This window comes from Centroberyx affinis, unplaced genomic scaffold (assembly GCF_046629955.1).
Source record: "Centroberyx affinis isolate AG114_WGS23_722 - 3 ecotype Tasmania unplaced genomic scaffold, CSIRO-AGI_Caff_v1 ptg001094l_1, whole genome shotgun sequence".
Classification (NCBI taxonomy): Eukaryota; Metazoa; Chordata; class Actinopteri; order Beryciformes; family Berycidae; genus Centroberyx; species Centroberyx affinis.
The window spans coordinates 952,519-971,776 of record NW_027279639.1 but is presented as its reverse complement, the minus strand read 5'-3'; the positions used below and the strand labels follow the sequence as shown (position 1 = coordinate 971,776).

Below are 19,258 nucleotides of genomic sequence, written 5' to 3'. Positions count from 1 at the left end.
ACGTCCCACACCAACGTTGTCCCAGGAGGGGGTGGCAAGAGGGTCAGGGTTCAGAGCCCCTTGTCTCCGTGGGAACCCCCATCCAGAGATATCCCTCCATCACCATGACAACATACAAGTGAGTCTCTGTGTTGCAAGGATGGTTTGGGGAGTTGGGTAGATTACCCATATTACATAACAGCCATGAGACAACTTTATATGAAGCACTATTGACTCCCTTAGATATATGTTTGATACAATTTGTAGGGCTTTTCTGCTTTTTTGACACTGTACAATGTCAGTAAGACAGGGGCTGTATGGCTTATGTCTTTGGTTTGTTTTACTTTTTACATTGTATCATATTAAAATACTGTAGATGTATCTTATTTTTCTGCTTGAACACATCAAATGGCTCTCTGTCTCTCTCTCTCCCTCTCTCCCTCCATAATCCCTCTATACAGAAGCACCAGTGTGTACAGCACAGCCCACCTAAAACCCTGAGATGAAAATAGTTGCTTTGAAAAGGATTAGGCTTCTATCTAGCCATTTCCCCAGATGCACATAGAAACCAATCCAGCTTGTGTGAAACCGAGAAACGTCGGCAATATTGCAGCATGCTGAGAAGTGATAGCTCCCCACTGGGTGCTAAAGTAAAAGTAAAAAAAAAAAGGCCTGACAAAGTAGTCCTCGATACAAAGTGGCAGAGAGGGAGAAAGAGGGAGAGAAAGGGAAGGAGAGTGAGAACTATAGAGGAAGAGAGACAGAGAGGGAGGGAGGTAGAGAGATGGATGGATAGAGTGGGATAACTTTAGAGGAAGAGATAGGTGCAGTGAGAGAACTGCAGAGGAGGAGAGTGAGGGAGATAGAGAGATGGATGGACAGAGCAAGGGAACTACGAAAGAGAGAGAGGAGGTACAGGACTGACCATATTGCTCCGGTCAGCAGCACTGCAATAGCTAAGATGGCTGCAATATGGATATCTGCTGTCAGTCAATGCACACCAATCCATTCTCTCTCTCTCTCTCTCTCTCTCTCTCTCTCTCTCTCTCTCTCTCTCTCTCTCTCTCTCTCTCTCTCTCTCTCTCCCTCCCTCACTCTTTCACACTCACATGCACTCAGTACTGGGCTTCGGGCCATGGCCTGCCTTGGTTTTCTATCTATATCCCGTAGCACAGCACCCAGGGGGGGTTCATGACTTTGTCAGCAGGAAAAGGGTTGTGTTTACAGGGAAATGAGGAAGATTTTCCTCAGGGAGCTGAATCACAGGAATTCCTACTTACTGTACCCACTGCTGACACCCACAATTGCATGCATACACACACACACACACACACACACACACACACTTACACATTTGGTCTTTCAAAATCCTCAAAATATCCAACTTCACACCTCTTCCCTCCCCTTCCCTAAATTCCAAAGCATGCACGTGCATGTGCACATGCACGCACTCTTCTTATGCATAAGTAGAGGTGGGAGTTGTGGGTATGAATAATGGAGATGGTGTTAAGATACTGGGAAGGTTACAGGGAGGTGGCAACGTACTTTTGGGAGATGGGACTCAGATTTCTGTCCATCACGTTGTTTCGCTGTTTTTCTGCCTCCTCTCTTTTTCGCCCTTGCACCCCCCCCCCCCTCCCCTCTCTGTCAGAATATTTCTTGCTGCATGGTTAGCCCTTGTCTAGCCACCTGTTTGTATGTGTGTGTGTGTGAGTGTGTGTGTGTCTGTGTGTGTGTCTGTGACCCTGTCACAGCTCCGGGCTGGCTGTGTCAGACAAACAGTGTCTGACTGTCTGTGTCTCTGTCTGGGACACAGTGCTGAGGGCTGAATGGGTACACTACTGTGCCTTATAAAGCAATAAAACTTGACAACTGACAGGGTTAAATAGACATTTCTTATTTGTCTCTTCACACCCCTCCTCCCTTTTACTGCTTGTTTGGCTTCCCAGTTACTTTCTGTCTTGTTTTTCTCACTCACCCACGTGCTCCCCTGTTTTTCTGCTTTCTCAGCTCTCATTCTCTCCATCTCTCTCACAAATTCTGCATTATGCTCTCATTCTAAAATTAGCTTTACTATAAGTGGGAATAATCAAATAAGGTGTGCATTCTTCTCTGTATCCAAGCTAATTATGTGCAACTAGAGAATGTGATTGCTATAACTTTGCTGTATTCGTTCTCCTCCTCCTGCCCACTTACCTAAACTGATTTGCTCTTATGTATTGACTGTATATGTAATAGAACCACAGCGCAGAAAGGTAGAGTCTATTTTCAAGTGCCTTCTGACGTTTCAGAATGAGTCCTTGTAAATCTATTCTTGCCTCTCTCTTTCTCTCTTTCTCCTTTGTCCCTGTCTGACCTCACACCACCCCTCTCTCTCTCTCTCTGTTATTTAGACTGGTAATGGAAGCACCAGAGGGAGCGGCTCAAGTGGAGATCTGACCCCGTCAAACCCCTCTACCTCTGGGCAGAACTCTTCCTCAAAACTGGACTTGGACTTGACCTCTACGCGACCAGATGGAAGATTGGAGAGGCGCAAACTGCCACCCCCCCAAATCCATCAAATCCCACATCAGCCTCCCCTGCTCCCCTCCTTCCCCTTGAAGAGGAAGCATGAAGTTCTCCCGCCCCAAAATGCGAGCCCTCCACCCAAAATCTCCCTAACCAGGCGTCCTGCGAAATGGGAGCCGCCCCGTTCCTCCCAAGGAAAGGCGGTGGAAGAAGGAGTAGCAGGGCAGAAGGGAACCAGCCCCAAAACCTCCACCCTGAAACACCCACGCGTCCTTCCCGCTTTTGCCCAAGAACCTCAAGCTAAAGCCAGTCCCATACATAAAACAGAAATAGTGTTAGGGGCGCACATAAACACACATACCCTGAAACAAACTCGACAGAGGCATGGAAAGAGGAAGCCTGCCTCACTGGAAGAGAGGGGGCTTGAATCAACTAGGGATGCTTCCAAAAATACTCGACCTTCCACAACCTCCAAACCACCCAAGCAGAAGCGGGCCAAACGTGGGCCGGACAGTGCTCCAAATGAGCCAAAAACAGCCCTCGAGGGGGCTAATAGTGCCGAACCCCAGAACCAATCCAAAGCTGCCTGTCTGACCGTAGCCATGACATCTGACCCCAGAGTAAAGGATGCTGGGAAGCTGAATCCAGAGGAGAGGATACGTGTGCTTGAGGAGGCAGGGAAGGCCAGGGCGCTGGTGCTGACCATGGTGTACCGGGATGGAACCACTCAGTTAGACCCAGAACAGGTGAGCAGGGCTGCGGGACAGGTAGCTTGGTGTTAGTCCGGTCCAGGGTGCTGTAGTGACGTTCATCCTAAGGAGCATAGGTGCTCCAAAAATAAGATGAATAAGATGACTTTACTGAACTTTATTGATCTGTAAGGGGAAACTGCATCAATGCAGCACAAAGATTAGAATATAGATGTCAGTACAATGGATAAAAATATTGAAGGTTAAAGCTACAACATCCTTGACATGCTAATACAGAGATGCTATTGAATGGAAAGCATCGACAGTTTATTAATGTGCAAAATCTGTAAACTGCAAATTTTAAGTCCAGTGCAAGAGCATATACACAGAATGTGCAAATTCATTTTCTAGGTGTCATGATTTTTTCAGGAGAATCATGCAATTTAAATGGTTGTACTATAGAATCTCGGTCTGGAGTAGACAGCTGATTTGGGATTATCTTTTAAAAAATCTTCTTACCTAACTAAATATAGCTTGATAGTTTTGTTTGCCAATTAATTAACAATGGTAACATATAAATAACTGACCATATAATTTGCTTTTAGATTTAGGGATAGCGTACATTGAACCCTTTTCGCTGGGTAAAAAAAAACACTGTATTTGTGTCCATATCAGGGTGAGAAACTTGTCCATCCCGCAGATACAACAACAGGGGAATTTAAAAAGCAAACCTCTGAACAAGAGTTGTTGATGGCTGATGGAATAGGTAGACTTAACAGCCACAGATAAAATGTAGCAATATAAAACGTTTAGTTCCGGTCGTTAGTTGCGATTGGCTGAGTCATGTTCAAAGCCGTTGTAAAATACCCAATAAATTCACATCTGTATCTGCATGACGGTTAATTTAAAAATGAATGTGCTAACTCAAAATCACTAAAATAACTACTTGAACTATATTGCATGGCAAAAGAATAACAACATTTTCATCCTTTAAGGAACAAGCCACTGAAGAGCTTTGCATCATGCTTTAAGCGATCCCAGCTGTTCTAAAAGCAGTGTAAACCACCGACTCTTGTGGCTTATTGCTGATTTAACTGGTGGCTGGTGTTAATTTCCCTCCCCGGTTCTGGTGTGTGTGTGATACAGAAGCTCCCTCCAGCAGTGTGTGGCCTCCTGGTTCTGATGAAGAGGGATCTGGACCGCAGCGCACCGCAGGACTCACTGGGACCAAACGACAGTCTGGTCTACTTAAAACTGGAACACACACCTGTATGGGCCCAGCAACACACACAACACAGCCAGGAGCGCTTTACTAGGTCTGTGTGTGTGTGTGTGTGTGTGTGTGTGTGAGACAGAGACTGAGAGTGTGAGTATGTGTGAGTGTGTATGTGTATAAGTGTGTGTGTATGTGCATGTGTGTTTACGTCCATTTGTTTTTTTGCATTGATTGTAAAAAAAAAAAGGCTTGTGTTGTGTGTGTTTGTTGGTGTTTCACACTTATTCAGCATCAAAAACAGACTTATTCATAGGTGTGTGTGTGTCCCACAGAGAGATGCTGTTGCAGGTACTATCCAGATCTCAACTGGTGGTGTGCTATAAAGCCAAGGACCTGCTCCGTACAGCTCTGCAGCTCTACAGAGAACACCTCAACTGGAAACAAGGCATGGGCTGACTGCCATACACACACACACACACACACACACACACACACACACACACACACACACACACACATCTTTTTCCAATTGTTGAGTTCTGCTCCAAAACACTACTATATCTCTGTTCAGAGGAAAACAAAATCAGGACTTAAAGTTCATCATTCAATATCTGTGAAATTTAGATGATCCAGTGTGTAATCATTCAACCAGGGACTTAAATTATGCCTTGTCCTTTGTTAAATACCATGTTTTGTTTTCATTTTGTGAAAATCATTTTGTGAGAGTAGTTGTCACATTAAATCCAATGGTGGATATCTCATTCTGAAGGAAAACAGTTAAATTGTCCCTAAATGACCTTTGAATAATTGAAATACCGTAATAAGACTTCAGTTTATTCATATAGGCTAGCTACTACGACTTTCACTACACATTTTAGTACTGAGTTTTTAACTTTGACTTTGAGTTCATCAGGTCCACAAATATTGATCAGACCACAGCCACTAAAAGCAGGACCTGCATTTTCAATATGCAGTCCTAAGAAAGGAGATGCGTGTTCCCAACAGCACTGACAGCTGAGCATGTTTTAGTGCTGAGTGCACAAGGCCTTAAAAGTTAAACACATTTCAACTTAAGCAAGAAAGAGCAGCATGGTTCAAACAGATTTTTAATAATCTCTTAGAAACAGTGGAAGCCATAACTAGTGCTTCCCCAGAAGAATCAGCTGAAAAAAACACACATAGAGTTCCTACCCATATCTGGAAAGTCTGGACAAATATAGAGAATTAATTTTATAATTTACTTGTTTTGAAAAGTTTGGGAATTACAGGTCTGCAAAAGAATCAAAAGACACTGTTGACCAGTCACAATAAACAGATGACTACACATTTTATGTAGTTGTACACCCTAATGTCTCAAAAATTGATTTTTGTTGCCCGGCCATGTCGCCCAGCCATCCACATAAATCACATTGAAACTGGTGAAAAGTGTGACATTTGGTAATGGAAAATGTGTAGTGAACTCCGAATATCCTGGCTCTTATTTGTCCTCCAGTGGCAGGCTGTCGTGTCCAGGACCCCCAGGTGTCAGGGTGGCTGCTGGACCCTGCCGACCCAGCCTCCTGCTACCAGGATCTGCTCACTAAGCACTGCAGAAAACCCCCCACAGCATCTGTCCTGGGCACCAAGAAGGTTAGTTATAATGTGACTTTAGTGGTGCCAGTAAGGAAATGCCTCTGAGACAGCATGTAGACCATGTGACCCTAAAACTCTCCACTGAAACCAACACTAGTGAAATTCTTTTATATCCTCCTCCGGTTCATTCTGCCTATACAGGGATAGGGGAAACATTCACACACACACACACACACACACAGCAAAACACTGCCCGAGACCACCTGGGCCACCTTTCCTGCCCCAGGCACCAGGAAGATTGATTCGTCTAGTAAATCCACACAACATATTCTTCCAGGAAGCAAGCTTGGCATGTAACTGTGGCATGTCTCTCTCTCTCTCTCTCTCTCTCTCTCTCTCTCTCTCTCTCTCTCTCTCTCTCTCTCTCTCTGTCAGGTTTCTCAGGTCATCTCAAGTCTCACTCTGCTCTACTGGCTTAATATGGAGCTGTGCTCTAAACTACAGGTTAGCAGGCACACACACACACACACACACACACACACGCACACACACACACACACACACACACAAATGCACATACACATTAACTAACTGACTCTGTGTACCTGTGTGTGCAGAGCCAGGGGCTGTGGGAGCTCTACTCAGACATGGAGCTGAGCATGATCCCTGTTCTAGCAGGTGAGGGCCATTTCACATTCCCACAGCCAGTAATTGTACCTTCTTATTTAACAAAATTCACTTAATTCAAGCGCCTAACATTGAATTTTAATTGGTTATTTTCTTGCTGTGCCCTTTAGTTTGAATAAGGAATGCTTGGAATGCTAGCAAACCTTTTTTTTTCCATTCCAATGCGATACATTTCTGGTGAAGAAATAACAACCCAGAATAACCAAATAAAGTGCAAACTGTAGCTGTATCCCCTTCAGCTTAAGGACAGAGAAAAATGCGATATTGGCTGGTCGATCATTTATCTTCATCCTTGGACACGCTTGACTAAGAGATGATATCGCATTGTTAAAATAGGTTGATGCTGCAGTGATATGGTGCTAATGAGCCCTCTGTAGGAGTTATTGTGGCGGAGTCTACATAGGTGATCACCCTGGATTGATAGTACACAGATTTGTTACATCAGACCCTGTGGATAGGTAAATGTCTGCTCTTGTTGTTTCAGCCATGGAGAGCCATCGCATCCATGTGGACAAAGAGGCTCTGAAGAGAACATCAGACATGCTGGGGGTAAGACAGCACATCCAGGGCAGAAAAACAAACCTTTGTAGTCCAACGGCAATTGTGGCTAGTGGATTTCAAAGTTTCCCAACCAATTTGAGGATTTTAACAGGCAAATTTATATTTAGAGCAGAAAAGTTGCTCCAAAAGATAGAGGAATTCTTCTCAAAGCGGGTTGTACAGTGGACAAATTTATCACCCACAGCCAGGATTTATCAACATTTGCCTCTTGGCTAATGTTAATTTCCCATCCAGAACACAACAATAGAACAGGAGAAGAATATACAAAAATATCTTCTGCTTAGTGTGTTTAAAGATAGACAGGCTTATTTGAAGTAATTTCATGGCAGTAATGGACCTCTATTCCACTGCGTTCTGTTTTTCTGGGAAATCGCACTTCGGAACTGAACCTGCCACAAACAAGTTTATTATTACTCAGTTCATTGTTTATGATCATAGGGATTGGTAGACAAAATTGGGTTACCAATGCTCTAGCTAGCAAACATACCATCCTTTTTAAATTCTGTACACATTCTTGATTTGGGGTTTTTTTTTATGAAAAGAATTGAAAATCTGTGGCCTCCAGAGTTTCGAGAGAGATATTGCTGCAAACGTTGAGCTCAGCACATCTTTAATAATTTCAAGCAGATGTGAACCATAATTTCACAAGTCCAAAAATATTGCGAAAGTCCTACAGTGTGTTTTTGTTCCTTATCTTGGAACGGGGAGAATGTTGTCTGGAATGTCTGGAAAGTCTGGAAATGTATGGAAAATTAATTTGATTTCTAGCTCTTGAAAAGATTGGGGATTTCACAAAAAGTATGAAAAAATATCTAGGTTTTTATCCTCATATACACATGACTACACATGTAATTGTAAACCCACAATCCTTTCAAATAATGTGATATTTATTGAAAAATCTTCATCTCTCGTCAATATGGCTTAGATGACAGTCATATTATCAAGGTATCAATATACAGCACACTGACCAAAACCTTCAAATGCAGTCACAAAATCACAGCCTTGACAAAAATACAGTATATATCTTTGAAAAGGAAAGTGTGTTGGAGCCCTATGTAACAGCTTACAACAATTCGTCCACTCTATCATATTTAATACACTTAATGGAAAAGCTCCTCTTGGGAAGCTTAGTTTAGGCCAGTGTGCATATAGGTATGATAGCATATAGGTATTCAGCGTCTGCTCAAGTTTGTACCCCATTATTCTTAGCTCATTGCATTTTTAGTCTGGCTGCTGAAACACAGTCCAATAGATAACTACTGCATTATTACAACTGGGAGCAAAACAGTGGGAGGGAATGAGAAATTGAAGAGACTTCTGGGAAAAAAAGAAAAACAAAGAGAGAAGAATAGTTTTGTTTTGTTTTTTTGTTTTGTTTTTTCTGGGTAGGATTAGTGATGTGGTGGGTGGATGCCCTCCAGAGACCTGTCCTGTTTACATGCAGATATAAACCAGTGCTGGAGGCTACATCTGAGAGAGATGGTAGACACACACAGCGACAGACGTACACATGTTCAGAGCGCACAAGTATACACACACGTACACGTACACGTACACGTTCATAATCACTTTTTCAGGCAGTCACACAGACACACACACCCACTTACAACTCATGCAGGCAGCAGCAGGGGTGTTGTTGTGGAGAGAGAGAGAGTCCTGTGCCTTGCTGTGTTTCTATAAATAGGATGGAGAGTCTGTCTGTTTCCTTAAAGAGGCTGTGCTGCAGGAAAGAGCATCACTCCGCCTGCCTCCCCCCCCGACACACACACACACACACACCCACACACACCGAGGCATTCCAGTGTTTGCAGTCAGCTACAGTGTGCGCATGTGTGTGTGTGTGTGTGTGTGTGTTAGTGTTGTTGTAATATGTGCCTGTTCGTGTGCTGTCACGCATGTCCCTACTCTGTCATGTTGGATTTCTTTTTATCTGAGCTGTCAAGTTCACCCGTCTAAACACCAAGCAGAGGATCCCTCCAGGCTGTCAGGCTGCACCATGCAAAGTTTATTCTCTCATCCTCTTTCTTCTTCCCGGCCAATATTATTCTAATTCTGTGGGACACATGTCGCTCAGTAATGCTCCATCACGTCCTGTGTGTGTTTTTCAGCCGTCACTTTTCAGATTCTGTTGGATACATGTCTCTCTATAAACGTCTATCAGATCCTGTTTCTGTTTTTTCTGCCGTCGTTATTCAGATTTTGTTATGCATGACTCTCTATAAACTTCTATTGGATCCTGTTTGTGTTTTTTCACTTTCACTATACCGATTCTGTAGGACATGCATATCTTAATGAGGTTGATGTGTTTCATCAGCCACAAATCAACATTAGCTGATACCAAAAGAAAATAACAGACAGGGAATAAACCCTAAGCACACACTCTGATGCTCTCTGTGTGAAAGGAGATGATTAATCTCACTGAAATGATCCAAAATATTGCCCAACAACATGAGATCCCAGCCATGCCCTCTGTGTTTATGTGTGTGCGTGTGTGTGTGTCACAAACAGTACTGAGGGACAGCATTTAATATTGATGAGGCAGTCTGGAGCCTGCTCTGGGCGGAGGAAAAGAGAGAAAGTGAGAAAGAGAGAGAGAGACAGAGAGAGAGAAAGGGACATAATTTGGAATTTGGGCACATGTCTGCCAGCTCCCCCCTTCTCTTTCTCTCCCCCCTCCTCTGTCTCTGTCTTTCTCTGTCTCTTCATTTCCCTCCCACTGTCTCCGTCTCCCTCTCCTCCATTGCTCTTCCTGCCAGTGACGCTTCCTCTGCCTCTGTCCATCATGCTGTCAGGCTCTGCCTATCTAACCATCTCACTCGTCAGACTGATGTTTGTTGGTTTCAAATGCCATTTTCTATCAAGGTCCAGCCGCAGTTCGCCCTCCACACCCGCCCCGTGTCTCGCCTACTCCTCCCCCTTCCTTCTTTGTTTCTCTCATCCTTTCCCCCCTGCACACTTTATCATTTTTATTACATTTCAACTCTCTCTAAATCCTTTAACTTGCAAAATCTCTCTCCCTCCCGCATTCCCCGATCTCTCCCTACCTCTTTCTGTTGCTTTCCATCTCTCTTCCTCTCTTTTTCCCCCATTTTCTATCTCCCTCCCTCGCTATCTCCCCTCGTTCTGTCTCTCTCTGTCTCTCTCCCTCCATCCCCAGGCCTTCGCCTCTCTCTCCCCTTGCTCGCCTGTCAAGTTGTTTAGAAGCATTGTCTCCTCCAGTCAGACTTGTAATGAGCTGCTGGTGTGTGGGTGCCACCCCAGCTAAAGAACAAAACACTCTGCCCGTGTTTGTGCTGAATTGTGTATGAGGAGGGCTACTCATCTTTTAACTCCCTCTGCCCTCCCTCGCTCCCTCTTTTTCCCTGTGTTTACGCTCCTTCATCTTCCTTATTTACTTTTCATCATCTCTCTCTCTCTCTCTCTCTGTCTGAGACTCAACCTCTCTCGGTGTTCCTCTTTCATCCCCATATGTCTTTCCAAGCACCTCTACCTTTCACTTTTTTGCTCTCCCCTTCCTCTCCCTCTCCCTCTCCCTCCAGCTTTCTCTTCCCATATATCTCTTCAAGTGCCTTTCTCTCTCTCTCTCCCTCTTCTGTTCTCTCTCATTCCTCCCTTTCTCTTCCATATATCCCTCTCATGTGCCTCTCCCTCCCCTTCTCTCTCTCTCTTTCTTCCTTCCTCTGTCTCATTCTCTCTTTTCTCTCCCCTTTCCTTCCATCTTGCTTCTCTGTTTCCTTCACCCTCCTTCTCCCTTTCCTTCTCCCGCTCTTCCTTTCTCTCGCTCTCCATTTCTCCCTCTTTCTCCCAGTGTGTCTCTCTCGATCTCCCTCTCCTCCCTCCATCCCCGTCTCATCGGCATGTTTATCATGCTGTCTGTGTCGGCCGTCGGGAGAAAACAGAGTTCATTCCTTATTCCACTGGATTATCACAGCAGTCATTAAACCCTGTCTGGTTCTGTGTGTGTTAATGAGTCAGTGTGTGTGTGTGTGTGTGTGTGTCTGTGAGAGAAAATGTTTGTGTAAGTGTCTGTTTGTGGATACTGTGTACGTATGCATGTATTTGTTTATGCATATGTCTGTGTGTGTGTGTGTGTGTGTGTTTGGGTACGTGTTAGCTAATGCTGTTTGTCACTGGTCTGTCTGTGTGTGTGATCCTAATGCCCTTGCTGTGTGACTGATGTGTGCAGCACAGATTAACATAGCAGTCTGCCTTAGGCCACTGAAGGGAAGCAGAGACAAGACTAGTTCTGTCTTACACATATTAACAGGCCTCTTCTGAAATAAAGTCCACAGCTTTACTACAGGGTTTATAGACAAGTCTAGAAAATGAATTTTATAGTTTCTATATCTTGAAAAGTTTTTGGCTAGCTAACGGTGGGTAGGCAAAAAAATCAGGCATCCTATTGCAATAAATTTACTTTATTGGCATCAAAACAACACAACTGCCTTCCAACTCTTTGTTCTTAGGGTTTATATCCACTGAGAGAAAGGAGGATTATGTGGGAAAAAAAAGTCTTAAAAAGTATTTTTGTTCAGTCACAATTCACATAGGATTACATATTCTATGTAGCTGTACACCCACTGTCATTTGACATACTGTGCTGAGATTTATGTTGCTAATAATAATCTTCAGCTATAGAGTGATGTGGCCTAGTTTACAGCCATATTGCCCTCGTATTATCAGTATACATCATATTGAGCTCCAACAAAAATCTTCAAATTCAGTCAAGAAAAGGTATTAAATATTTGATTGGAAAGTTATAACCCTGTTTAATGAGTGACTGGCTGCTATATTCACACACTCATTCACAGCTGTGCATATATGAAAAGTTTCCTTCTAAAATGAGATATCCACCATTTGAAAAAAAATGTACCTTTTAAAAAAAATAGCTGGCATGAAAGTAAATCATTATGGAATATTATTGCCGTTATTAACTATCTTGAGACCTTTACTTATAGAAATAGGATCATATTCAAGGCTGCAGTCACCTGTTTTTTTCACCCAACCTTCAAAATACTGCTTACTGTGATTTTACAGTAAAGATTAACTACCACCCATATACTCACTGCTGCAAGCTTTACTGTGATGTTCTTGTATATGCAAGCTTGACATATGTTCTTGACATAAATTCTATTAGAATCTTGCGAGGCATCAGCCATTAATGTCATATGACACGACACTGAAATGTTGATTTATTGACCGAGGGATGGATGGATTTATCTTACTCATAAAATTTTATTCATTCCAGCCCTGGTTCAAATAGTGCTAATACTGTAATTCTTAGTGTTTTTTTTAACCAAGTAGCATATGGGTGGGATTTGCATCAGATTAATTGAGATTGTGTGATGTAAATTGACAGTCACAGAAATGCCTACTAGATAGACTTTGAAACATTTTGTAAACTAAACATTCAGCTTATTGTCCAACAGCTCCAGCATCTAAGTAGGGTTAAGCAAACCCAAACCCAAATATTTGCAAATACTACTACTTACAAAGACGCAAGTTTGATTTACCTTGCCCCCCCCCCCCCCCCCCCCCTCTCTCTCTCAGACTAAGTTGAAGCAGTTGGAGCAGGAGGCCCACCAGGCGGCAGGTCAAATATTCCTGGTCTCCAGCAGCACCCAGCTACGAACGGTCTGTACCTTTTGTCTGTTTGTTTGTGTGTGTGTTTGTCAGTGCCTATGTTTGCATGCACCTCTCCCTGTAGTTGTGTGTGCTACATCCAGATAAAGGTCTGGAAATGTACGGAAAACAGAAATTGCACAAAGAGGTTTGGGAGCATATGGACATTTTTCAATTTTACAGTGATATGGTGTAATTGAGTTAAGTCCAGGCAAGAAACTAAGTGTCAAGTGTAAAATGTGTAGGAACTCACTCGGGATGTGTGTGTGTGTGTGTGTGGTTGTTGATTTCCACTGTTTGAAGGTTCTGTTTGAGAAGCTGCGCCTCCATGAGCGCTGTGAGAACAAGAAGCTTCCCAAGACCATCAACAAACAACAGCAGTCAACATCAGAGGCTGCAGTGAGGAGCGCACACGCACACACACACACACACACACACACACACACACACACACACAGGTATGCCAGTTTTGTTTATGTTTTTCTGATCCCCAGGTCTCTTTTTATCCAAGAATCTTATTTGAAATGCCCATATGTGCACACACACCATTCCTTCTTGGGATTTGATAAACAATCGCCAAGTACAGGTGATACACACAGTGCAATAGGTACACAGAATTATAGATTTTCACAGTCCATATTGACATTTATGATACAAAGACAACAACTCACATACAGTGCAAGGGGATAGTGCAAGTTACCAAGTCCAACTAAGTCCTACTAAGTCCAAAGTGCAACTGAACTTTTTAATAAACTATTTATTTCTTCCTTCCTCTCCTCTCTCATGTCTGTGGAGTTGTTGCAGCTTCAGGACCTGCACCCTCTGCCAAAGATCATTCTGGAGTACAGACAGGTCAGTCGTGGTCACAACTGGTTTTCTTGATTCATGTGGTATTATTGTCCATCAACAATATCCTAAAACAAAGGGTTTCCTCTGCTTATTAAAGTCTAAGGCAGAAGGGATTCTCCCACCATCCAAATCAAATGTGAGATAGTCAATATATTGTTTATTTTACCGGCATTTTGGAGGAGCAAAGTTAAACAGTCCCTTTTGCATCTATACTTAAAATCTGTACACTTGAGGACATGTATCATGTAACAGTATCTACAGTATCAAAGTACTATAAAAATGGCTGTTTTGTTGCCTTTAGGTTCACAAGATCAAGTCCACGTTTGTAGACGGGATTCTCTCATGCATGATGAGCAAGGTGAGGCTACATCTGTTGTCAGGGCGCTGTGGCTCTGACCCTCGCACTTTTTGCTATTGGTGTCTCGTAATGTTTATGATCTAGGAATTTAGCCTTATTCTCTTGCACTCATTATAAGCTGGATAAGAATGTCAATGAAATGCCTAAAATGTGAACATATAATGAGGGCACACATATGAATGCACACACACACCAAATAGGATGAAGGCAAGACCTAACTTTAGGTAAGTTTTGATTTCTCACGCCAAGTCTGACAAACAGGATCTTTCACAATCAATGCCAAAGCCCCCTTTTGCTCACTTGAGATATGGATTTTTCCAGACTTTTCTCCTTGGAGCGGGAACAGCACTACAGCAAAGTGAAACCAAGTGTCGAGAGAAGGCTGAAGGCCAGAAAGCCTAGAACAGATCATACAGTTTTTGTTTTTCCATTACTTTTGTGCACAGTTTGGTTCAGTGTGGTTACACTAGAAGTGTGTTGGTGAGCCACGCAAACTTATCTAGTACTAACCCACCTTGAAATTGTGCAGGTGGGAATGTCATCATCATGATATCCCACTCCTACTCTCAGTATTCCAGTTGAAAACTCAAGAGTAATACTGTACTGTAAAATGGAAGAATATCCACACACTTCTTTGCTGCAATTTTTCGACAAGGTCTTCAGTTCTGCTGTAGCTCCTGTATCCACAGTTGCCCAATACAGCACAGTAACACCCTGCAACAGAATGACTCTAAGGGTGTCATTACACCGCCCTTACACCAGAGAGCACTCACAGGCCTAGATGCGTTCTGTTGTGGTGTGATAGTGTAGTAGTACAACACCCTCATTTGAGCTGGTTTCTTGTTTATTGCCACTGCTGTTTTGAATAGGCAGACAGAAGATGTAGCTCTGGTTCTGACTGTCCTTCCACACGAGCCTCCTGAGACTCTGTAGGGAGCTACAGCTTCTGTTTCTCACTCTGTGCTTATTGAACTCTGCTAATGAACTGCTCTGGCTGTCACAAGAGCTGCTTGGCTTCTGATGGTGGTGATTCACTTGGCAATCGTTAGGGCAGTGTGGATAGGCAACACTATCAGCAACTGGCAACAATGTGAGATGCAGAGTCAAGAGTGTATTTAAATGTTTCTTTGCAACAAAAATAGTTTTATTGTATGTGATTAATGTAACAAAGCTGTGGCAGCACATCGGGTTTTGTTGCCTTGAGAGTTTCCCTGTGTATCAACACCTTTACTGTGCGATCACACCACAAGCAACTCGAGAAAACAAGTCAAGTTTGTTTGTGTAGCCCTTAATCAGTTACAGTTTCAAAGGGGCTTCACAACACCTGTCGCCAATTATAGCCCATTCATCTTCTACCAGAAAAACATCAGCCAGCCAGTGTTGACCATAGTCCCCTTGTTTCCTCGTTTGTTGGGGAAGAAAGTTGGCTGCAGCTGAACTTTTGTTTTCCATCACCTAACACCAGCCGATAGCACAGTAGTGTTGTTGTATGTCCTGCTTATTATTTCTGTATTACTGGCACTACTGCCAGCAAACAGCTAGCTCGAATTGGGCAAAGGACAGTAGCATGGCAATGTTGTTGCTAGTGGTCTGAAGGCAGAATTAGAGTGATGATATATGGGAAAATTAAATGAAGGCAATGAAGATGGCAGTATTTCTTTCAGGCTGAATGTGGATCAGGACCAACATCATGGGTAACATGACTGACTCTAAAAATATACTGTAATGAGAAAATACTGTATATCCTAATGCTTGGCAAAATTGTCATTTTTTATTGACTCAGAATGTTGCCTTTGTATCAAGGCCTTTAGGTTGTTTGAAGTGACTGTTTAGTTGGCCCTCTGTATCTGATTTACTCCTCTCTACTGCTCTCTCTCTCTCTCTCTCTGTCTCTCTCTCTCTCTCCCTCTCTCTCTCTCTCTCTCTCCCCACAACACTTCAGAACTACATCTCCTCCACATGGTGCCAAACCAGTGTGGTGACCGGCAGAATCTCAGCCAAGCACCCAGTGAGTACGACCCCCCGCCATCCCTCCACACCTCCCTCTCTTCAGCTCCTTCTCTCTCTTTCTTCTAATCTCACCATGTCGACTCGACACTTGGGCATTGTTCAAATTCAAGGTTTTGTTGTGCCTAATTTGGCTTTCAGTAAGGCCTTATGCACAAGAGCATTCCTAATCACAAGGAAACAAAATGCAAACACACTGTGAGAGAATCAAGGTTGGGGCCCACAGCGGGGAGGTGGAGGCAAGAGACAAGGTTGCAGCCAAACCAAAATTGGGCTTGGCATAGTAAGAGTAAGCACTCAGCAATCAGACAAACAACAGAAAGAAAAGAAAATACTTGATTCAGGTACTTTAACCACTAATTGTATACCATGATTTTGGTTTCCATAATTAATATTCGTTAATTTCAAGAACATCCACTTTAGTTGTAGTTGAAACAAGTTATTAGGGCCCAGCAGTGGCTACTACAAGCCAGGCTACCCTGCATGTTGTCTCAGCTATAGGCAACAGTCCTCAGTTAGCGGAGCTGTCCAGGGTGCTGAACTGCAGTGGAGTAAAGATCTCAGGCCATGATTCCGTACCCGCCTACAATACACAAAAGGCCTTACTGAAAATACAGCAAAGGAAAGAGAAAGCTGAGCGCGGACCTGTTAGAATGAAGCAAGTTAATGGCACTGTGCCCACTCCCTTCACCATGAGTTTCAGCTGCTACCGTCTGGCTCCCGTTTTACACTGCCCACTATTAAGACTAATAGGTACAGACTCTCCTTTACGGCGATGTCCATCAGCCTCCTGAACAGGAGGGGCAGAGGTTTGGTTTTGTACTGTTATCAGTAGGGTGTGTGTGTGGCCCATTCCAAGAGTAGTAATGGGCATGACGATGATTGTTTTTGGTTGTTGACGGTGGTGATGTTTTTATGTATGTGTTTTATTTGCTGTGTTTTGTATACTCATATGGTCATAAACTACATCATACATATACATACTACATACGCATCATATACATCCTATACCTAGTCATACTTCATATACATCATTTACTACATCATATACTACATCATATACTACATCATACCATACTACACTACACACACAAACAAACTTACGCCTATGGGCAATTCAGAGTCTTCAAATTCACCGAAACTGCATGTCTTTGGACTGCTTTGTCTTCTCATGCTATGTGTTTCTATGTGCCATGTTCTTATGTGCTGTGTTTTTATGTTATGTGTTTTTATGTGCCGCCTTGCTGCATCTCTAATTGCCCTCTGAGACAGATAAAGTTGAACTTGAGTTGACTTGAGGCATGTGGGATACCTGAGAACTTCTCCGGTTTATTTTTATTCAGGCAGAGAGAGGGGTTGCTCTTTTGAATCTCTGTTTTGCCCACGCACACTGAGACACTTGGGTACTCTCCAGTGTTATGTGGATGTATGTGCATTGCATACGCTATATCACAAAAACAGAACCACTAACATCCCAATAAGGCATATCTCCCGCTATCTTGTTTGTGAGTAAGATAGTAAGAAAACGGAGGGAGGCTGTCTGGGTTTTCAGCACTGTGTATGAAACAGCAGGCTCATTACATAACCTTCCAAAATCTCATATCATCATTCACTGTGCTTGACAGATAGAGCCCTAGTATCCTCTGTGCATATGTGTGTGTGTGTGTGTGTGTGTGTGTGTGTGTGTGTGTGTGTGTGTGCGCGTGTGGTTGTGTGTGTGTGGTTGTGTGTGTGTGTACTTCCTCTTTGCCGCTTTCTTCTTTCTTAATCCCTTGTCCTTTGCCTGTCATTTTTCCCTCTTTCTCTCTGTCTTTATTTTTTTCTTTCTTTATTCATCTCTTCATTCCTTTCTCTCTCATTAAAGAGACCCTTTGATGAAGCTTGCTGCATAGTAATTAGAAACATGCACACACACACACACACACACGCACACACACACACAAAACACTAGGTTCTCTCTCACAAATATAGACGATGAGATTTTGGAATGTTATGTAACAACAAGCTGGTGTTTCTTTTGGCTGCCCACAGAGGGAGAGAAGGGGATCTGTGTGTGTGTGTGTGTGTGTGTGTGTGTTCACATTGAAAGAAAGAAGATCAGTGTTAGAATAATAAGAATGCGTGTGTGTGTGTGTGTGTGTGTGTGTGTCTGGGGGGGGTAACGAAAGTGAGACAAGGTATCATGGGGTTTGTGTGTGTGTGGTGTGTGTGTATGTGTGTGTGTGTGTGTGTGTGTGTGTGTGTGTGTAGGGGTGGGCTGGGTGGTCCGTGAGTTGTATTTGTATTTGAAAGACAGGAGGTCAGTGTTCGAAAAATGTGAGTGAATGAGTAAGTGTGTGTGTGTGTGTTCCAGACAGACAGTGAGTCTGGCTGATAGAGAGGGTGCAGCAGTAAAACCTTTAGTCACGGTTAGAGCGGCTTTATAGAGTCAGGGAAATAGCACTACTGAAATATTCATAGTGCCTTGAACACAAACACACACATAGCACACACACACACACACACACACACACACACACACACACACACACACACACACACACACACACACACACACAGGATAGGTTTAGATCTTAGAGGAAATATTTTCCTCTCACAGATTTCTGCTCTCTCTCTCTCTGTTTCTCCCCCTTATTTTATTTTAAGATTTATATTTTTTTTTATTGAATCTTCCTCTTCTTCCTTTGTCTATGTCAGTATTTTGTGGAGCTACTTCCCAAAGGAGAAATTGATTAGCCCAGCATGTACAGTGACCCACACTTGCCACTGTTGGGGGGCATAATGTGAGAGTTTGGGGGAGAAAAGAAGAATGTAGTCTGTCTGGTTTTACACTTTTTTAAGCCTTGACCTTGTCTGGGTATCTGTCACCCACAGTGTGTGTTATGATTAGGGTTCAGCTGATATGGGTTTTTGAAGTCCGATGCTGATACAGATGTTTTGGAAAGACATTATTCAGTATATTCAGTATATTTAAATTTAATTCAGGGATTAAGCCTTGTCCTAGACTAAAGACTAAATTCAATGGAGATATCCATGTGTAAAAGCCTCTGAAACAGCATTTAGACCATTATGGGACACTAAAACTCTCCACTGAAACCCAGACTAATGAAATTTTTTTAGAGTTAGCAGCTCTTCAAGGGCAGGTAAACTCTGAGATAGATTACTACCTCTAAGAATTAATTTACACAAAGCATTATTAAATTAAAATTA

General features: G+C 43.0%; 1 protein-coding gene across 1 annotated transcript in view; it reads left to right on the top strand.

Annotated features, from left to right (window-relative positions):
- poln (polymerase (DNA directed) nu) overlaps positions 1-19,258 on the top strand; it is a 69,801-nt gene that overhangs the window by 6,253 nt on the left and 44,290 nt on the right. The window contains exons 5-17 of the mRNA XM_071523547.1: positions 1,796-1,812; positions 2,976-3,233; positions 4,323-4,492; positions 4,725-4,837; positions 5,885-6,021; positions 6,400-6,468; positions 6,582-6,642; positions 7,136-7,200; positions 12,763-12,846; positions 13,138-13,233; positions 13,630-13,686; positions 13,985-14,041; positions 15,984-16,049. Of these exons, the coding sequence (XP_071379648.1) occupies positions 1,796-1,812; positions 2,976-3,233; positions 4,323-4,492; positions 4,725-4,837; positions 5,885-6,021; positions 6,400-6,468; positions 6,582-6,642; positions 7,136-7,200; positions 12,763-12,846; positions 13,138-13,233; positions 13,630-13,686; positions 13,985-14,041; positions 15,984-16,049 (1,250 nt within the window). The remainder of the gene's footprint in view (positions 1-1,795; positions 1,813-2,975; positions 3,234-4,322; positions 4,493-4,724; positions 4,838-5,884; positions 6,022-6,399; positions 6,469-6,581; positions 6,643-7,135; positions 7,201-12,762; positions 12,847-13,137; positions 13,234-13,629; positions 13,687-13,984; positions 14,042-15,983; positions 16,050-19,258) is intronic.